At 40.5% G+C, this 21,793-nt stretch overlaps 1 protein-coding gene and 2 pseudogenes across 1 annotated transcript; 1 reads left to right on the forward strand and 2 right to left on the reverse strand.

Annotated features, from left to right (window-relative positions):
• Positions 1-773: 773 nt before the first annotated feature.
• Positions 774-4,315, reverse strand: LOC102393631 (olfactory receptor 52L1). The gene has a single exon (XM_025266529.2). The coding sequence runs from the start codon at positions 2,595-2,597 to the stop codon at positions 1,644-1,646; it is 954 nt and encodes a 317-aa protein (XP_025122314.1). The 5' UTR covers positions 2,598-4,315; the 3' UTR covers positions 774-1,643.
• A 285-nt stretch (positions 4,316-4,600) lies between these two features.
• LOC102404216 lies at positions 4,601-10,857 on the reverse strand (annotated as a pseudogene).
• A 9,105-nt stretch (positions 10,858-19,962) lies between these two features.
• On the forward strand, positions 19,963-20,961 carry LOC102393953 (annotated as a pseudogene).
• Positions 20,962-21,793: the final 832 nt, after the last annotated feature.

Consider the following 21,793-nt stretch of genomic DNA (forward strand, 5'->3'; position numbering starts at 1 on the left):
TAAAGACTTCATACTCAGCTTTATAATATAAAACTACTTATTAGAAGTAAAATTTACAAAGAAAGGAGAAATTGGAAACACTAACCATCTACTCTACCATGATGGAATCTCAAGATAGGATACTCTGATCACTTGAGCATCTTACTTCTAGGTACCAGTGACTTGATTTCTTCAAGGACTAAAAAACATTGTAACTTTTCTAGGGACTCAAAATAGTTAAGATCAACATTAAGGCAATATCCCACAAACAGGCAACAAATCAATTACGACAATCCTTTTATAACTTTTTACCCAGTTCCTGTTAGCAGAGATGGAGTGAGGCCTCATTGAAATCACTCCATATCCACATTTCAGAAAGAGTAACTCAGTTTAAGTGGCATCAGTCAGTCAGTCAGTCAGTTCAGTCGCTCAGTCGTATCCGACTCTTTGCGACCCCATGAATCACAGCATGCCAGGCATCCCTGTCCATCACCATCTCCCGGAGTTCACTCAAACTCACATACATCAAGTCGGTGATGCCATCCAGCCATCTCATCCTCTGTCGTCCCCTTCTCCTCCTGCCCCCAATCCCTCCCAGCATCAGAGTCTTTTCCAATGAGTCAACTCTTTGCATGAAGTGGCCAAAGTACTGGAGTTTCAGCTTTAGCATCATTCCTTCCAAAGAACACCCAGGACTGATCTCCTTTAGAATGGACTGGTTGGATCTCCTTGCAGTCCAAGGGACTCTCAAGAGTCTACTCCAACACCACAGTTCAAAAGCATCAATTCTTCGGTGCTCAGCTTTTTTCACAGTCCAACTCTTGCATCCACTGGCATAACTGCTTCTAAATTTACTAATAAACCTATGTTTATCAACATCATATTCTAACATATGTTATAGTTGTGAGATACAAATAATTACATGGTTACTTTTGCTTGGTTAAATTAATACTTATAAAATACATAAATTCAACACTTTATCTTATTCCTTCTTTATCCAAAGAAAAATATAGGTAAATTAAAATGCAATAAATCTGAAATACAACAGATCTTTTAAAAAAGAAAGTCACTATTCACATGTGTTTCTACACTAAATACAGGGATATCACATTATTCCCTATCACAGTATCTGCTCCACATAAGTTTGTTTTAAATAAATAACACCCATATTTCAGGAAAAGGTATTTTCTCACATTGTGACTGTCTCAAACGATTTGAGAAAGGTTCTTACTACACAGGAGCCTAGTGACCTGAAGCTCATAGCACTTACAAGTTTTGATGACACTCAGAACTAAAGCAGGACAAACACTGGAACTTTCCATATACACTCTAGGAGATGTTGCACAGTCAGTCATTAGATAGAAAAAATGGCATATCCAGAGCCATCATGTGTGTCTCCTAACCCCAAACCCCTCCATCACCAGGAATAGAGAAATGTTTGGATTAGGAAATAAAGGATGGAGGAAATATTCACAATCAGGCTCTCTAGGCACATCCCAATCAGCCATGGAGCCAAGTGTTCATGATGTTCTTTGCCATGAGACTATTATGACCAGAAAGATTTCTCATGATAACAATGGACTTGATCCATGTGGCGAAGACCAACCATGGGCTCCTGGCAGCATGGCTGGCAAGAACCTCTGAAGAAAATGATTGGGATGTGTTCAGATCTGTCCTTTTATGTCAAACACCCTGAGTACTCGCTGGCGGATCTGCTGAGTCTTCACCCCATAGACCAGAGGATTGAGTGCAGGTGGCACCAGGAGGTAGAGTGTGGCCAGAAGAACATGGACATGATGGGGCACCTGCCGGCCAAAGCGGTGAGTGAGGAAGGAGAACATTCCAGGCACATAGAAGACCAGGATGACACACATATGAGATCCACATGTGCTAAAGGCCTTAAGTCGGGCCTCACCTCCTGGTACCTTCAGCACTGCCTGCAGGATGAGGGCATAGGAAACACCAATGGCCAGGACATCTAGACCAACCACAAGCAGTGCCACTGCCAGCCCATAGGCTCGGTTCACTGTGCTGTCTGAGCAGGCAAGTTTTACCACAGCCATGTGTTCACAGTAGGCATGGCCTATGACGGTGGCCTGGCAGAAGACAAGTCTCCTCAACAAGATGGGGAAGGGGAGGAGGAGGAGTATCCCCCGCACCAGCACCGCCATCCCAATGTGCCCTATGACCCTGGGATGCAGGATGGTAGAATGGTGCAGAGGGTGACAGATGGCTACATAGCGATCCAGAGCCATGGCCACAAGTACCCCTGACTCCATGGAAGAGAACGCGTGGATGAAGAACATCTGGATCAGACAGACGGTGTACCCAATCTCATGGGCGTGAACCAGGAGCACTGCAAGGGTTTTGGGTGCAGTGGAGGAGGCCAGGACCAGGTCAATGCCAGAGAGCATGGCCAGAAAGAGGTACATAGGCTGGTGCAAGGATGGGTCCATCCAGATGGTGAAGAGGACGGTGACATTGCCCAGTAGGGCAAGGAGGTAAAGGACACACAGTGGCAGTGCTATCCAGCGCTGGCTTTCCTCTAAACCCGGGATGCCGATCAGGAAAAAGGATGGCTGGATCAGCCTCCAGCTGGAATTACTCAGGGTTGTCATCAATGGCTTGGAAAGGGAAGAGGCAAAAAAACCAAAGTCATGATTTCTTCATTCTTTATGTATTATTACACTGTCCCGATCTGGCTACCATCTTCATGAGATGAAGAAAGAAGTTTAAACTGTAACACAAGGGAATAAAATCAGATACTAGGAGGAAAATCTCTTTTTCTTCAGATAATTTAGCAAAGGCAAGATATCCACATATCCTAATTAAGAGAGACTAGTTTCATTTAGGGATAAGCGTAAGCGTAGGCTGCTTTTAGAGATATGTTGAAACTCAAACATTCAATTACTTCTAGTCTGCAATTGTCTACACAGAAGAATTCTTTTTTTGCCCCTTGGCATTGATCAACACTATAAACCAGCCTGCTATTTTTTAAATTAGTATTCCTCAGATTCCATGAATTAGTACTCTACCACTGTTTCTCTCATATCCCCAGTCCACCGCTTTCTCCATCTACCTATTAGTTATATGTTGCTGATTCCAAGGGTTCACTCTTTCCTGTCTTCCATATTCTGTGCTTTATCTCTGATTGAGCTCACATGAGTTTAAGTGTTTATATGCTTTAATTTATATACTTCCAAACAGCTTTTTTAAGTCAAATATCTTTCTGAAACACAAATCCACTTTTCCACTTGCTTCCTAAATATCTACACCACATGCTCAACATATTCAAAACTGAATTAACTTACCTATTCCTAAATCTGCTCCACTTTTTTGCCATGTTTTTGTGAATTACATCACTGTCAATTTATCCAACCCAATATACAAACTTGAAATTACCCTTGCTTATTATGTCTCTCTTGCCTGCAAAGTCCCATGGACAGAAGAGCCTGGTGGGCTACAGAAAGATTCTGGCATTACTCAGTGCGAGCGACTGAGCATGCGCAATTCTGTCTCTCGTCCTTTTTACATAATCACAGTATCTGTTGACTGGATTTTTAACCCTCCTTATATCCACTTCTTTTTCTCAACCCCATGTTTAGGTCATACTCCCTACTCCTCCAAACTGGATTGTTTCCTTAAATCTCTCTGCTTTTGTCACTTATCCTTTCAATCCACTCTCTATTCTCAAGCCAAAGTGTTATTCAGATCAGATCAGTTGCTCAGTCGTGTCCGACTCTTTGCGACCCCGTGAATCGCAGCACACCAGGCCTCCCTTAAATGCATCTAAAATGCAGATGTCATCATGTCACTCCTACAGTTAGATTTTTTTAGTTCATTTAATCTGTGAAATAAAACCTACATTTATGACTGGTGTACAAGGTTTTCAAAGTCTATCTTTTTGTATATCTTTGACTTGTACTTAAAATATTCCCACATGTATAGTTTACTTTAACCGTTTTTACGTTTTTGGAATAACATGAGTATACCATCCTATTTAACATGGGCCTTTTTATGGATTCTTTCTCCTGCTCTTTATCTGAATTGCTGTTTCTTCAAACTTCAGAGTCCACTGTCTTCTGCCTCTTAAAAAGGATTCACTGACTATGTTTGAACCACTGATTGAGTTATGGGCATTTTATTTTATTATCCTTCTTTGTTCATCCACAAGTTTCTGTTTTATCTATATCATAGAAATTCTTTAAGTGTCTTAATGGTTTATATCAACTAAAGGACCATGTCTCATTGAAATTAATAATTATCAGCTAGCTGGCAGAGACTTCATGATGTAACAGGCTAACACAAGCTGTGCAGGAGGGTTCAGGATGGGGAACACGTGTATACCTGTGGCAGATTCATGTTGATATATGGCAAAACCAATACAATATTGTAAAGTTAAAAAATAAAATAAAATAAATAAAATTTTAATTCTGCACCATTCACATTCTATAAATGAAATCTTGGTATGATACTTAAACTCTGTCTATGATGCCTCATCTAATGGTAAAGCAAATATTATGTCTTACAAGTGTTTATAAATATTAATTAAGTGATGTATATCAGTTATACTATAAATTATACACAAACTCATAGTTGGTTCTGTAATCTTACCTCAAAGGCAAAGCCTTTTATGATACTTCTCCAAAGCAGTCCTGGTGACTGTGAACAAGGTACTGAGCAGGGAAGATGTTATTACCAACTGGCAGGTCCCAGAGGCCACCCAAACCCATCTGAATACAGCCAAATGTAACCTTCCGATTGGTTAGAGGCACACAGAGCTAAGTCTGCTGTCCCAGGAACAGCTGATTGGGTAAGCAAGGAGTGGTACCTAGCCCTGACCAGATGGCTAATGTTGGTCCAGTGTTGGTCATCATTCCTAAGCCTGTACATCCTGATTACTATGATAAGAAACCTCATGTTCAGGAAGCTAAGAAACCCCACATTGCTGTGTAAGCTCAGACTTCTCATATTCACAGGTCAAACTCAGACCCAATAAATACTTAAGTGGATTTTGTACTTCAGTAGGTTCCATCTTCCATCTACTGTGAATGTTGTTGCTAAAAGTTATCATAATTGAGCCACTCCTTTGGACAAAGAGCTGATTCACACAAAATTGCTTCTCTTTCCTGAGTGTAGATCTTGCTCAATGACTGGTCTATGTATAAATACAACATCCTGACATATTTTCTCCTGTATGAAGCAACACTGAAGCACCATCCCAGCTCAAGAGCATCCCTAAGAAATCAACATCAGCATCTGGGATAACTGGATCACAGTTTAACTTCTTTCTCTGCTTCATCCTGCTTCCTTCACTCTTGACAGGTGTTATTTCCAAGTATACTTCAAAATAAGCCACCTACATACAAATCTCTGCATTAGGTTTATTCTAGAGGACCTAACCTAAGATAAATGCCACCTGTCTCAGGTGAATTGAGCACTCTTCTTCTCTTTGGGGAATTGTGGCAAGCATACAAACATCAACTTCAATACTATAGCAAGTATAGGATAAATACACATCTCAGACAACTCATCGCAAGAAGTTTCCAATGAGGTAGGCTAGGATCTTCTTTATCACATCTTTGCATCACCAGGTAAACTCTGCCCTTGGTCCCATCTCAGATAAAGCAGCTACCAGTCGACCCCAGGGACCGTGTTCTCCTTTGGAATAAAGTTTCTAGTGCAGTCTTTTCATTCTTCCAGTCTACAAACATTTCACTTATAGCTAGTGGGAAGCCTTAGTTTTTCATTTATTCAATAGATATTAAATATCTACCAAATCTAAGTACTCTAATAGATGTTGGACAAAAAAACAGCCACCAACAGCTGATGTGATAAAATAGTCCTTGTGATCACAGATCATGGAATGATACTTTTAAATACATGATCATAAGAATAACTAGTAGAAGTTATAAGTGTTATAAGTCAAAACTAAAGTGTTTTATGAGAACATTCTCAGCCTGGAGAGTTCAGGGAAGCCATCCTAAATTCAAGTTCATGACCAAAAGAATGGGTTAAAAGTGAAGAGAAGGGTGAGAGTAAGCTGAGGATACAAAATCCCTGAGGCAGGAGAGAAGGGAGCTTGGTATTTTCAAAGACCTAAAGAAATCATGACATTGGGGAATGTAGTTCTCAGGGACTTAGCCTGGCCTGTAAGTAAGACTGTAACATGCACGTTTTAGGTCATTTTAAAGGGCAACAGAAAGTTATGAAGATTTTAAGCAGAAGGTTGAAACAATCAGAATCTCATTATTAAGCCTCATACTAGGAGTATGGATAGGAAGGAATGAAGTATAGATGATGGGACATCTGTTGGAAACAAGCATAGCAATCTTTAACGAGGTTCAAGTATAAGTATATATCATGGGAATCAATAAATGAGATAGGATCTTTGGGAATAAAGAAAAGAAGAATAAGAAAACCTAGAGTGTTCAATGGGTCATTCACCCTGAAGTCTCCCTTCAGGACTATGGGTAGCCAAATAATAAAGAAGATGTTGATTGAGCCATCATTTGATGAAAGAAGAGATATTAGTAACGGGGAGAGGTAGAGGATGATACGTGTGAATGACACAAACCTTGAAAGCACCAGTCTGTGCTTGTTTGATTGCTAGTCTGTTTTTACAAAAATAAATAAAGAACTGAACATTGCATTTAGGAACAAGAACAGTAAACTCATTTCCAAATCAGAGGTAAAAGAGGTGTGAGAAAATGGATGTTCCCCACTTAGTAGGAAGTGTAACATTTTCATTAGAAAAATATGAGAACTATGAGAGTACCATCTTCATACACATTTAGTAGACATTAAATGACAGAGTTTATCTATAATGCAGTTTTATTCTCTAAGCTTCAGGGTACCACAGAATAAGAGGAAAACAAGAGCTGCTCAAATTATCAAAATTTTACACTAATGTTAATACAAAGAGGGAGCAACCACAGAGCTGTAGAGGGAAATACCTTAGGTGGATGGAGGTTTAAGTGATAATTACCATCAATAGAGAGCTTTGAGCTCTGATGGAGCTTTGATGGAGCAGCTTTTGCTGCTCCCTCTCTTCTGCCCATCTTTCTTCCACTCCCATCAGTGGAGCAGGGATAAGAGAAAGGGGGTCCTCCTCTTTTTGCCCTTTCTTTGAAAAGCTTTCTTCTTACTAATAATATTGCAGATTAATATTTAACAGAGAATAATATGGGATCATTCAATGTGCATTGAACAGAAGCCACTTCAGAGAAGGACTGAGGCAGACTCCCCATAGGGACCATAAATTTAATCCTGGTCCACTTACCCACCCAACAATTCAGGCTCATAGTCTCTAAACTCTGGTCATTTATAGCATCAATTTAAGCCCAGTCTAACCCATGCCCATCTCTGCCCATGGCCTCCCATTGAGAATTAATATTCTATAACTTAGAACCAATCTTTACCATAGCACTATCACATTTTATCATAATTTCTATATTTTCAAATTCATTTCATCATGACACTGACAACCTGGTAAATACTCAGGGTGAAGAAGAAGATAATGAAGAAAAAGAGAGCAAATAAAGAAAAGAAGAAAGACAAATGCTAGTTTTCTCTTTGTTCCTTGCTTCTGCACAGCAGAGTCTGTGTTATAAACATGTCCTCTAATATGTTTGCATAGTATCCAAAATACCAGCAGTTGAACTTATAACACCTGAAAAGACTGAGTTAATGTGCCCTTAGTCATGACAATGGTAGTGAAGAGAGTACTATAAATAGTGATTGCAATGGCAATGACATTTTTGTGAAAATTTATTTAATTTCTCCAATAAAAAATGTATTGAGTACCTACTGTTGCACTTATGAAGATTTATGTATTTATTTATGGAAAAACACAATGTTACTGATGAGGAAATATGCTGGTGATGACACAGTCCATGAAAAGAATGAGATGTATTTATTGAACAAAGCATTTATTGAGTGCCTATTATGTGCCAGGTACTATGATAAGAAGACAACACATCTAACTCACAATTTACTGGAGATGGGGGACAGAGATCGTTCATTCAATCAGTGTACTCTGGGTTCAAAAAACAAGTGACCTTATCTAGCTCAAAAAAATCTTCCTCAAGAAGGTGAGGTTTGAATTGAAATTCAAGATGAGTAGAAATGTCAAGGAAAAGGACAGGACGATGCATTTCCATTAGGAAGAGCCCAGAAAATGCATAACTGGAGGAAGCTGGACTCTCAGAGAACTAAAGAAGGAAACATGTTATTACAAATACATAACACTCACTCAACACTACATATATTGCAAGAGTGTGTAAATACTTAACAGTATACAAGAAACATTACAGTGAGTACCAATGGTAGAAACTAAAAGACAATGGGCAAGAGAGTTAGAAGTGAAGACAGAAAATAAACAAAGCAAGAATTAGAACAATAATTATTGTGTGCAATAAACTTTAACTCAGGTCTTTGTACCAGAGACTAAAAATGAGGAAATAAATTATTATTATTAACCTGAGAAGTTAAAAATTCATAATACTATAAGAACCATAGAAGGTCATCCATCTCAAAAGCAGGCTAGAAAAATACAAAGAATAAAGATTTCAAATGTTATTGGCAATTTTGGAGTCAGATGGAACATGAATATTTTACAGAGTTTCTCTCATGATCATAAGACTTAACGTATCTCCAGAATTTGCCACCCCAGTTTCTGTGATGCCAAAGTTTTTCTGATAGAGGGAGCCTTACTTGTTCCACAGACAGGCTATGTGTCAGCGTCATGGTGGTGGGAGGTGGTCCATGTTTTCATTTGAACTCCTGAGTCACTTGATCCAGATCTATTAAAGTCTAATTATTTCTTAATTACCTGATGCACTTATTTGGTCAAGACAAGTAAATAACAAACTTTTAGGGGAAAAGGTATCCAAAAAAGTACTTGCTAACTGATCATCTGATACACCCCAGCCTTTCTCGATTTTCATCTAAATATCTAAACACCATAGGTCACAGAAGAGATTTCCCAACTTCTAAACACTCAGGATAACTTCATTTGCTTTCTCTTCTTTGTCCCCACCAGGTAAGTAGCATGGTCTTATGGGGCTCCCATCACACAGGGGAGGGTCACCTTGGCCCCCAAAGTCCAACTAATGAGAACTACACTCAGGTGGGATCAATACAGTTGAGACTTAGAATTTTACACATGTGCTCCCAGATATGATTGGTCTTGACTCCATAGACAATGGGGTCCAGTGCAGGGGGAAAGTGCAAGTAGAGATTGGCAAGGATGACTTTGGCAGCAGAGGCTGTGGGTTGGCCAAAGCGCTGCATGATTACAGAAAGAAAGCCTGCTTCGTAGAAAAAGAGAATGACATAGACGTGAGCTGACGTGTGCTGCCTGCTTTAGCATGTGCCTCAGATGAAGGCAAATGAATCATGGTCCTCACAATCTGCCCATAAGAGTAGGCAATAAAGGCCACATCCCCAGCACCGAGAAAGATCTCCACAGCAAAGGCATAGAGGTTATCCACGATGGTGACCCCACAGGCCAGTTTCACCACTGCCATATGCTCACAGTAGGTGTAGGCAATTGTGTGGGAGCCACAGTAGGGCAGCCCATGGGCTGGGCCTGGAAAGGAGGTGGTCAAACCCACACCTCAAAGCACCACCAGGCCTCCAATCTTGGCAACAACTACTGGGGTAAGAATGGTTGCATAACGTGGTGGGTTACAGATGGCCACAAAGCGGTCCAGGGCCATGGCCACCAGCACCCCTGATTCCATGGCAGAGATGCATGGAGGGAGAACATCTGGAAAAGACAGGAGTAGGAGCTGATGGCTGTAGCACCAAACCAGAAAATGGCCAGCATCTTGGGCAGAGTGGAGAGAGAGAGAACCAGGCCAACAAAGGAGAGCATGGCAAGAAATAAAAACATGGGCTGGTGAAGACTGCATTCTGTCCAGATGAGAAAAAGCAGGATACCATTCCCAGTCACTGCCAGGAAGAACATGAAGCAAAAGGGAAGTGAGATCCAAATGCGGACAGCAGTCAGTCCTGGGATGTCAGCCAAGAAGAAAGTATGTGAGAGGAGATGAGAATTATTGGGAAAAGTCATGGTGGTCACCTCACTTAGAAGTGTGAAGTGCCCCTGCAAAGAAAGGCAAGCAGGTTAAATTCAATGAGAAGGTTAAGAGCTCAGAACATGTGGTCTCACTAACTCCACCATCACCATCAGTCTTTCCCCATTATTCTAAGAAAATAGTCAAAAGTAATTTTCAATTTAGTCAATATTTCTGCAAGATCTTTAAACACGAAAGAGGCAAGTCAGCTTGGTCTAGTGGGAAATGCATTGAACAAAAAAAAGCAGAAACCAGTTTCCAGAATTACACCTCCTACTATATCTGTGACCTGGAGCAGTTGACATAATTTAAGTAAATCACAGATTCAAGTAGATGCCCAGGAACTGTTGTAAGTGAAACTCCTTCCCATCATGCTCTTATTCCCAAATTCTGAATGCTAGTGATTGATCTAATCAGCATAGACCTCACATAAGTCTTATTACAACCAACCTTCATCTGAAACTGCCCCAAATCCTAACATCTGGAAAATTCCTTAATTTGGAGACATTCCACTTCTCTAAACTCCACTGACTTCCAGGTTACAGAATAAATGGTCCCCGATGACTCCAACACTAATTAGATTCCTCCTTGGATTATTCGCCAATCATTTCACAAATGTATATCTTGCTTCTTTCCCCAAAATCTCAATAGATATCTTGATTTCACCACCTTCTGTATCTCCCTCTCCTTCAAGGTGGTATTGTACATGGGTAGACACAAAGTTCTGGAGAAGGCAGTGGCATCCCACTCCAGTACTCTTGCCTGGAAAATCCCATGGATGGAGGAGCCTGGTAGGCTGCAGTCCATGGGGTCACAAAGAGTCAGATACGACTGAGGGACTTCACTTTCACTTTTCACTTTCATGCATTGGAGAAGGAAATGGCAGCCCACTCCAGTGTTCTTGCCTGGAGAATCCCAGGGGCGGGGGAGCCTGTTGGGTTGCCATCTATGGGGTCGCACAGATTCGGACACAACTGAAGCGACTTAGCAGCAGCAGCAGACACAAAGTTCAGAGTTGTGGTGACCTGGAATGAACAGAAATTTTTTTAATAATTATCATATGAAAGTCAAAAACTATATCACACCTATACTGCTGAGAACAGAAAATAAAATGATCCGATATATCTTCCAGTTCAGTTTTTCATGTAATCACATAAAGTGTACAGAATTATACATATCCCCAACATGTACTATGCTCAAACCATCATTTTGTAGGTTAGAAAACTAAGGTCTAGAAATAAGTAAAAGACCCAGAGTCCCAGAGTTATTAGTGGCAGAATCAGACAAGACCTCTCACATCCACTGATCCACGAGCTAGGAGGTTATCATCTTGTCTTCAAGAGAATAGTGACTGCTACGGAGTAGAGGAAGAATGCCCAGGACACTGTGGCCACGAGTGGGCAGCACAGGAACCAAATAGCATGGCAGATGAAGAACGACTTAGGGATTAGGTGTCTCTCCAGCATCCCCCAACACCGCCAGTACCACAGTCCTCTCATGCCAAAGAAAAGCACAAGAACATGCAGAGACCTGGGCCTAGGGTCTGAGAGGGTTTTGGAGCATAAGACTGATTCACATTCCAGGCAGAGACATTACAGCTGGGTTCCTCTCATACTTTCAATGGCAGCAAGAAGGAGTCTCTAACCATGAGGGAAAGGAGCAGAAGTTAGCCCAGGAGCACAGTTCAGAAAAGAAGGAACATATATGCATTAACATACAATATTTGTTTTTCTCTTTCTGACTTACTCAACTCTGTGTAACAGACTCAAGGTCTATCCACATCTCTACAACTGACCCAATTTCATTCCTTTTTATGACTGAGTAATATTACATTGTATACATATAACTGATTCACTTCGTCATATAGCAGAAACTAGCACCGCATTTTAAAGCAATTATAATACAATTTAAAAAAACAAGAAACAGTGCAGCTTTAAAATGACCAATAACATTTTGCTTTTCTCCCCAAGAGAAATTACATGACTGTTGCCCATACCTTAAACCATAGCTGCTAAGGAGACTATGTGATAACAGCAGAAGGCATAAGGGCTTGGAAGATAAGGAGATTTGAATGGACCTATAGTTCTGGCGTCTTGGTATTAAACTCTGGACCAGAAGTCAAGATCCTCGTTCGAGGTACTATTTCTTCCATATGTCTGCTGTGTGACTTTAAGCAAAGCATCTAACCATTTTCAAGCCTTAGTGTCCTCACATGTGAAATGAACATACTAAAACCTACCTCACAGGATCATGAGAATCCAGTGACATACAATATGTGAAAATTCCTTATCAAATGCTAGAAACAGTCATTTTATTGTCACTGAATTACAAGAAGTAAATGAGGCATTAGGAGTTATCTGATTAAGAGCAACAGAAACTTTAGCAATTCAGAGGCAATGCATTTGATTTGACAAAAGATGATAAGTTCCAAAAAAAAAAAAGGTAGTTTCATCCCGCGTGTGGATGTTGTTTAGTAGTAACCCAGAGCCACCCAGTCAAAAATACTATATCCTCCCAGATAATGTTCCTTTTCTACCTCCCAACACACATTGTTTCCCTCAGCATCCCCAGAATATGGTGCTGTGAGGGAAAGGGTGTTGGAAGGTGTCAAGAAATGTGGCTTTGATCACCTGAGCACCTGTTTCATATTATCCAAAAAGCTGCCCAACCTTAAGCCTCAGCCCACTTTGTGGAATGAAACAGTGTCTTCAGGACTGTGTAGGAAATACTTAAATCTAATGGCCCAACTATCCCCTGAGGACCCAGCAAATGTCCCTCATTATAAACATTATGCCTCAAGGGAAAGTCTAATTCAGTAAGCTCAACTCCTTTATTTCCATCAGGGAAGTAGTAAAATGAGATTAAGAATTCTGGAGCTAGAGGATTCCTGGAGGCAGATGCAGGGGCCTCCATAAATGTTTCCCTAAGGCTCACCCTGCAGGCTTCAAGGAGGAGCCAACTTATAAATAACTTACTGTTGGGCCAGAACCAGCAGGATGTTTGCTTGCTTTGGAGGAAGTAATTCTCACACACCCAATCCCCGCCCCCGCCCTTGTATATGACACAATGTGAAAGTGTTAGTCACTCAGTCCTGCCCGACTCTTTGTGACCCCATGGACTATAACCTGCCAGCCTCCTCTGTCCATGAGATTTTCCAAGAAAGAATACTGGAGTGGTAGCCATTCCCTTCTCCAAGGGATCGTCCTAACCCAGAGATCAAACCTGGGTCTCTCACATTGCTGGCAGATTCTTTACCACATAAGCCACCAGAGAAGCCCATATACAACACAAAAAGGTCTAGATAGATCTATGATGATGTACACATTATCAATATTGGTGATATTTCCCCTTTTTCCCTACTGTTATCAATAAAATGCATTTTTACCCCCAGACAGCCTATCAGATTATCCAGATCTGGGAAGGTTGGGGGAAAAATTAAGTTGTAGATGTAGCCTATACGAATCTCTCTTCCTTGGGCCTACCCTTAAACATTACTCACCAAAGAGGTGCACTGACCTACGAGGAATGAGAAGTTAAGCTACCAGTCAGGTCCCAAGAACAGGGTATTTAATGGGTACCTTTTCAGCCACTGCCTATAGGGATCCAAAGTGAAACTCCCACCACCCAGACACCAATTAGTACTCTGCTCCCTCTTCAAACAAAGGTCTAACAGGGTCTCTTCTAGTTACTGAGTCCTCAGGGAACAGCCCCAATATGGAATATTTTGAACATCATATTCCAGGGTGCCATGTCAAGAGAGGGCTAAGGGCCTGCAGCCAGAAGCAAGGAGAGACATGCTGTGATGGGAAATGGGGCACCTAATTTGATCACCAAGCAACCTGATTTAGGGAAAGTAAGAGGAGGGCAGGGAGATGGGGAGGGACAACACCAGGACCAGCTACAATATTACCTATATGACCCCATGACATAGGTGGGACTGTGAGAGGAAGAATGGATTAATAGGTGACAGTGTTTATAAGATGAGAGAATCTGGCCATGGAATAAGGCTGGAGAAAATGCCAAATGTCTCCTGTGCTAGATTTCAAAATGGTAGACACAAGGGCAGGCCAAGTCCTGTAGGTATTGCCATCCATATCTTATCTCACCTTAGTGAGATTACCTTCAGCTCTGTCTCTTCTTAACCAATTTCTCTACACTTGACTCAACTCAGTCACTAAAATCACTCCTTAAAGCAGTGCCAGATTAATCGATGAGAGAATATTCAAGAGAATAGAGGATCTGGACATTGCATTGGATTGAGAAGGATTGGAAAAATTGAGTGTGTATGTAAAAGGACATGTGTGGTGGTATGCATGAGTCTTCATGGATTCTTCAAATCCAGTAAGGAAAAAAGTATTTGTTTTTTGAAGAAAAAAAGTATTTTTTTAATGAAACCAAAGGAAAAATAAGAACAAATACATGAAAATTTGTAGTTCAGGACTTGGCCAGATTTGTATGTCTTCAGAAAGATAATCCTTAATTAGAAAGACAGACGTTAACACAAGTTATATTAAAAGAGAATAGCGCAATTTGATTGGAAATTATCATTGCCCAAAACCAGTTCCTCCATTTAGGAAAGCTGTGTTCTAATGGTACTAACCCAGTTCCAGAGGGAAGAAGACACAGGTGGTGTTATTTTAGGTAGAGCCAAGATTATGAACACTAACGTGAAGCACTCAACTTTCTAACACTGAAGCCAAGCTTGGTAACAATGAGCTTAGGACAGATCATTCTATCTTAGAGGATGCTAGGATATCTCTGAAACTTCAGGATATTGGTATTATAGGGTAGAAACTATCAGGTCAGAACCTCATTGGAGGAGGAATGAGTAGACAGGAGCAATACAAAGGTCAATCTGAGTGGAACTGAAGGAGAGGATGAGGAACTGAAACAAGAACTTAAGACTCAGAAAATAGAGAAGTTGGGGGTTCCCTGGCAGCCCTGTGGTTAAGACTTCATGATTTCACTGCTAAGGGTACAGGTTCAACCCCTGGTCAGGGAACTAAAAGCCTCCAAGCCATGTGCCCTTTGGCCCCCCAAAAAGAAAATTATTAATACTAAAACATTAGATGAACGTAAACATGGACCATCTAACTGAAATCCTCAAATCCTCATCTAAATTCAGAAATTGGGTAAAACATCAAGAGATCAGGACAAGACCAAAGCTCCAAGAACATTCAAGAGGATTTGGATCAATAATCTAGATCAATAAAAGTATTTCTTGAGTTCCTCTTAAGGGTTGCAAAAGAAAGAAAGAAATATGTATTTATAGAGTCAGGTGAAAGATACACATCAAGCTAAAGCAAAGCATCACCAAAGGCAAGCAGAGGTACAAGCAAAGATTTCTGTGGCCACACCTTGGAGAGATGGAAACACCTTGGAGAGACAGAATCTAATCATGCCTGTGGGAATCAAGGAAGGATATACTAATGAGACAATATTAAGAGGAAAGTTGAAAAGTGAGAATAGAATATTTCAGGATCAGACATTAGCATTAAAGATACCAAAACTACTAAAGTCTGGAATTCTAGCTGAATGGCCAAAAACTGAAAATTGAAGGATTAGTGGAGAGGAATGAGATTTAAGAGGGAGGTTGAACCCAGGCTGCAACAGGTCTTAAGTGCTCTTCCGAATAACACTGTGTTAAATATGAGGTCAAGGAAAACAATGAACAAGGGAGTTGTTTAAGCAGAGCAGTGATGATAATTAATTAGTGACTTAGTAGATTTCTTATCTATATTCTGGACATGAGAAGAAAGACATGATATCTGAATGAGTAAGAATAAGTGAAATCTGAGAAGAAATCTGTGGCAATGAAGTCAAGAGGAGGAAACTGGATCAAGTCTTTACTGATAAATATTGTCAATTAAGAAATAGACAATAATCCTATGCAAATTTTTAGAAAATAGGGGAGGAGGGAACACGTTCCTACTCATTTTATGAGGTCAGTATTAACTGATAACAAATTAAAGACTTACAAAACAAGAAAATCCAGGCCAATAACCCTCATGAACAGATATATAAAAATCCTTTACAAATGATTAGTAAATCAAACTCAACAATATATGAAAATGATGATGAGTAGATGGGGCTTGATGATGCTGTGAAAGTGCTGCACTCAATATGCTAGCAAATTTGGAAAACTCAGCAGTGGCCACTGGACTGGAAAAGGTCAGTTTTCATTCCAATCCCAAAGAAAATTAATGCCAAAGAATGTTCAAACTACTGCACAAATGCACTCATCTCACACGCTAGTAAAGTAATGCTCAAAATTCTCCAAGCCAGACTCCAACAGTATGTGAACTGTGAACCAGATGTTCAAGCTGGATTTAGAAAAGGCAGAGGAATCAGAGATCAAGCTGCCAGTGGAGATCCCTTAAAAAACTGGAAATAGAACTGCCTTATGAGCCAGCAATCCCACTGCTGGGCATACACACCGAGGAAACCAGAATTGAAAGAGACACGTGTACCCCAATGTTAATTGCAGCACTGTTTATAATAGCCAGGACATGAAAGCAACCTAGATGTCCATCAGCAGATGAATGGATAAGAAAGCCGTGGTACATATACACAATGGAGTATTACTCAGCCATTAAAAAGAATACATTTGAGTCAGTTCTAATGAGATGGATGAAACTGGAGCCTATTATACAGAGTGAAGTAAGCCAGAAAGAAAAACACCAATACAGTATACTGACCCATATATATGGAATTTAGAAAGATGGTAATGATAACCCAGTATGCGAGACAGCAAAAGAGACACAGATGTATAGAATAGTCTGTTGGACTCTGTGGGAGAGGGAGAGGGTGGGATGATTTGGGAAAATGGCATTGAAACATGTCTAATATCATATATGAAATGAATCGCCAGTCCAGGTTTGATGCATGATACAGGATGCTTGGGGCTGGTGACTGAGATGACCCAGAGGGATGGTACAGGGAAGGAGGTGGGAGGGGGGTTCAGGGTGGGGAACACGTGTATACCCATGGTGGATTCATGTTAATGTATGGCAAAACCAATACAATATTGTAAAGTAATTAGCCTCCAATTAAAATAAATAAATTTATTTTTAAAAAAAGAAAAAGCAAGAGAGTTCCAGAAAAACATCTACTTCTGCTTTATTGACTATGCCAAAGCCTTTGTCTGTGTGGATCACAACAAACTGTGGAAAATTCTGAAAGAGATGGGAATACCAGACCATCTGACCTGCCTCTTGAGAAATATGTATGCAGGTCAAGAAGCAACAGTTAGAACTGGACATGGAACAACAGACCGGTTCCAAATAGGGAAAGGAGTACCTCAAGGCTGTATATTATCACCATGCGTATTTAACTTATATGCAGAGTACATCATGAGAAACACTGGGCTGGATGAAACATTGCCAGTAGAAATATCAATAACCGCAGATATGCAGATGACACCAACCTTATGACAGAAAGCAAAGAACTTAAGAGCTTCTTGATAAAAGTGAAAGAGGAGGATGAAAAAGTTGGCTTAAAGCTCAACATTAAGAATACTAAGATCATGGCATCTTGTCCCATCACTTCATAGCAAATAGGTGGGAAAACAGTGGAAACAGTGAGAGATTTTATTTGGGGGGGCTCCAAAATCACTGCAGATGGTGACTGAAGCCATCAAATTAAAAGACACTTACTCCTTGGAATAAAAGTTATGACCAACCTAGACAGCATATTAAAAAGCAGAGACATTATTTTACTGACAAAGGTCCATCTAGTCAAAGCTGTGGTTTTCCCAGTAGTCATGTATGGATGTGAGAGCTGGACTATAAAGAAAGTTCAGCACCAAAGAATTGATGCTTTTGAACTGTGGTGTTGGAGAAGACTCTTGAGAGTCTTTGGACTGCAAGGAGATCCAACCAGTCCATCCTAAAGGAAATCAGTCCTGAATATTCATTGGAAGGACTGATGTTGAAACTGAAACTCCAATACTTTGGCCACCTGATGCAAAGAACTGACTCATGGGAAAAGACTCTGAATCTGGGAAAGACTGAGGCAGGAGGAGAAGGGGACGACAGAAGATGAGATGGTTGGATGGCATCACTGACTCAACAGACATGAGTTTGAGTAAACTCTGGGTGTTGGTGATGGGACAGGGAGGCCTGGCATGCTGCAGTCCATGGGATTGCAAAGAGTCGGACACGACTGAGCAACTGAACTGAACTGAACTTAGACAAGGCTTACCCAGGAATGAAAGATAATTTAACATTCAAAAAAGTTGATTTACCTCATCAAATTAACAAAATAAATGATGAAAAACACATATAAAATAAAATAAAATCTTAGCATTTCTGGGAAAAAAAGTAAAATGATTATCACTTGAATACAACATGACTGTAAGTAGAAAAACCTATGATCTGTACTATTAAGTGAATTTAGCAGAGTCATTTGATAAAGTCAAAACAAAATTGATTTTCTGCACTTGTACACAGTATTAATAGCTATGAAAAACTGGAAAATTAGATTCATAAAATAATTATGTATGATGACATCAAAATACATAATATACTCAGGAATTAATCTGATAAACTATATCTGAGTCTTTGCACTGAAAATTAGAAAACATAGCTGGGAGAAATTATAGATTTAAGTTAATGAAGAGAAATACTATGTTCATGCATTGGAGAACTCAATATGACTAAGATGTCTAGTCTCCCAAATTGATCTATAAATGTGATGCAATTTCAATGAAAATCCCAGAAGATTTTTTGTTTGTAAAAGCTGGACAACTTTTTCTCAAACTTATCTGAAATGCAAAGACCCAACAGAACAAAAATAATTTTGGAAACAATTCAAAAGTTATCAAAGTCTGAGGACTTATTTCAAGATGTTTTAAATCTACAATATCAAGACAGTGTAATATTAACATAAGGGATAGTTTAATAGCTCAATGGAACAAAAAGGAGAGTTCAGAATACACACACACACATATATAAATAATCAGGTTTTTTTGGTTTTTTTTTTAACTAACATGCAAGGTACTGTGGTGGGAAAGGTATAAACTTTTCAATAAGGGGTATTGAAACAACTGGATATTCATATACAAAATATAAACTTCCTCCATGGAGACCAAGTAGAAATTGAAGACACGGACCACCCCAGACAAATGGCAAGTATAATAAGCAGGGGAATTTACTTAGGAGGCTTGTCTTGGGCACCCACAAGATGAGTAAATCTTCACACCACCAGCCAGAATCTTAGGAGTTTATAGAGAAATCTTAAGTGGATTCACTCAGATGGTCTCAACAACACATGACTCTCTCTTCAGCTGCATCCTTGAAAATGGGTCTGGCTATGGGAATGGTGGGTGGCACACCCATTCCAAGGACAGGGAGGGAGTGAGGATCCTGATTGCCCAGGTCCAGCTCAGGAATCAATCAGCAGTCACATCCTCTGAACGAGGTAATCCAAAAATCTTAAGACAATATAAAAGCTAAAATTATGAATTTTCTAGGAAAAAAAAATAGGATAAAATCTTTGCAACTTTATGTTAACCAAAAATTTCTTCAATAGGACACAAATGTGTTTTATTTTAAACTATAGTTTACTAGTTTTATTTTATTAGTTTATAGTTTTATTTTAAGCTATAAAATAAAAATTGATTCCCTGGTGGCACAGACAGTAAAGAAACCTCCCACAATGTGGGAGACCTGGGTTCAATTCCTGGTTTTGGAAGATCCCCTGGAGAGGGCATGGCAACCCACTCCAGTATTCTTGCCTGGAGAACCCCATGGACAGAGGAGCCTAGTGGGGCATTCCATGAGGTTGCAAAGAGTCAGACATGACTGAGTGACTAATCACAGCACAGCATAGTTCATTAGCTTTATTTTATAATTTTATTTAAAACTATAAAATAAAAATTGATATATTAGAATTTACCAAAATTTTAAAATCGGCTCATCAGAAGACACCATTTAGAAATAAAAGGCAGAAGGAAGCAGGTGGCTGACCCGTCGGCCCTTCGAGGGGCGGCACCATGCTGATCCCTGTGAGCCCTGGCCGCCGCCAGGTGGGTGGCCGGCCAGAGGGCGCAGTGCCATGAAGCTGTACAGCCTAAGTGTCTGTACAAAGGCGAGTCCAAGGCAGTGCTGCTCAAAGCCACATATGATGTGTCCTCTTTCAGCTTCTTCCAGAGGTCCAGCGTTTAGGAATTCACCGCCTGCACAAGCCAACTGATTGTGGTGCTGGTGGTGGTGGTGGTGGTTTAGTCGCTAATTCATGTCTGACTCTTGCAACCCCATGGGCTGTAGCCTGTCAGGCTCTTCTGTCCATGGGATTCTCCAGGCAAGAACACTGGAGTAGGTTGTTATTTCCTTCTCCAGGGGATCCTGATTGTGGAGTGCTCTGCAAAAGATAGCCAAACTTCTGTGGAACAAGAATATCTGTGCTATGTCTTCGTGAGAAATGACAGTCTTGCAGAAGTGGTCATTGCTGACAGTGAACATCCATCCTGGGGGTCTTCTACCTTGCTAGAGAAGGTACTAGACGAATTCTCCAAGCAGGTCCACAGGATAGACTGGCCAGTTGGATCCCCCTATACCATCCAGTACACAGGCCTGGACAGTCACCTCAGTAGACACCAGAACCCCCAAGAAGCTGACTCCATGACTAAAGTGCAGGCTGAACTGAATGAGACCAGTGCAGATGTGCAGAAACATCATTCTGCACAACACCATGGAGTCTTTATTAGCACCGGGCAAGAAGCTCGATGACCTGGTGTCCAAATCTGAAGTTCTGGGAATACAGTTGAAAGTCTTCTATAAAATGGCCAGGAAATAAAAGTCATCCTGTGCAACCATGTGACGGCCATCAGCAGAGCCTCTGCGCTGGCACATCACCGTCATTCACATCAGAACCTCACCCCCATCCCCCACCCCAGGAAGCAGAGCCACTTCGCAACGACCCGAGTGGGACAGACTCAACTTCCGCTTTGGAGCTCCTGGGAGGAACCGAATGGTGGAAGGCCCCTGGGGGTGGGGAACGTTTAAATTCACATGCCTAGTTATTTTTGAAAAGATAACTTGAGGCCAGTAAAAGTGTGTTTTGGGGCCAAATGGAACCATAAAGCTCAGTGACTCTGCAAAATAAATAAAAATAAAAGGTAAGTTGCAGACTTGGTGAATATATTTGCACTGCATGGGTCTGAGAAAGGATTTGAATCCAGATTATGTAAAGAAATTATACAGAGAAACAATAAGACAACTCACAAACAGTAAAAAATATTTGAACACTTTTCAAAGGAAGATTTATGGATAGCCAACAAGTTCAGAAGCATATCAAAAGATGTTCAATACCATTAGTCATAGAAGAAATGCAAATTAAAACCATAATAACTTACAATGATAGACATATTAGGATGGCTAAAATTAACACTGACCATATCAAGTGCTGGAGAAGGAAATGGCAACCCACTCTAGTACTCCTGCCTGGAAAATTCCATGGATGGAGGAGCCTGGTAGGCTACAGTCCATGGGGTCACAAAAAGTTGGACACAACTGAGCAACTTCACTTTCTTTCTTTCTATAGCTCCTTTTGGAGAAGGAAATGGCAATCCACTCCAGTGTTCTTGCCTGGAGAATCCCATGGACAGAGGGGCCTGGTGGGCACAGTCTATGGGGTTGCAAGAGTCGGACACGACTAAGCAACTAACACACACACATATACCAAGTGCTGATGAGGATGCAAAGCAACTGGAACTCTCAAATTGTTGGTAA

The sequence above is a fragment of the Bubalus bubalis genome, chromosome 16, assembly GCF_019923935.1.
Source record: "Bubalus bubalis isolate 160015118507 breed Murrah chromosome 16, NDDB_SH_1, whole genome shotgun sequence".
NCBI classification, from domain to species: Eukaryota; Metazoa; Chordata; class Mammalia; order Artiodactyla; family Bovidae; genus Bubalus; species Bubalus bubalis.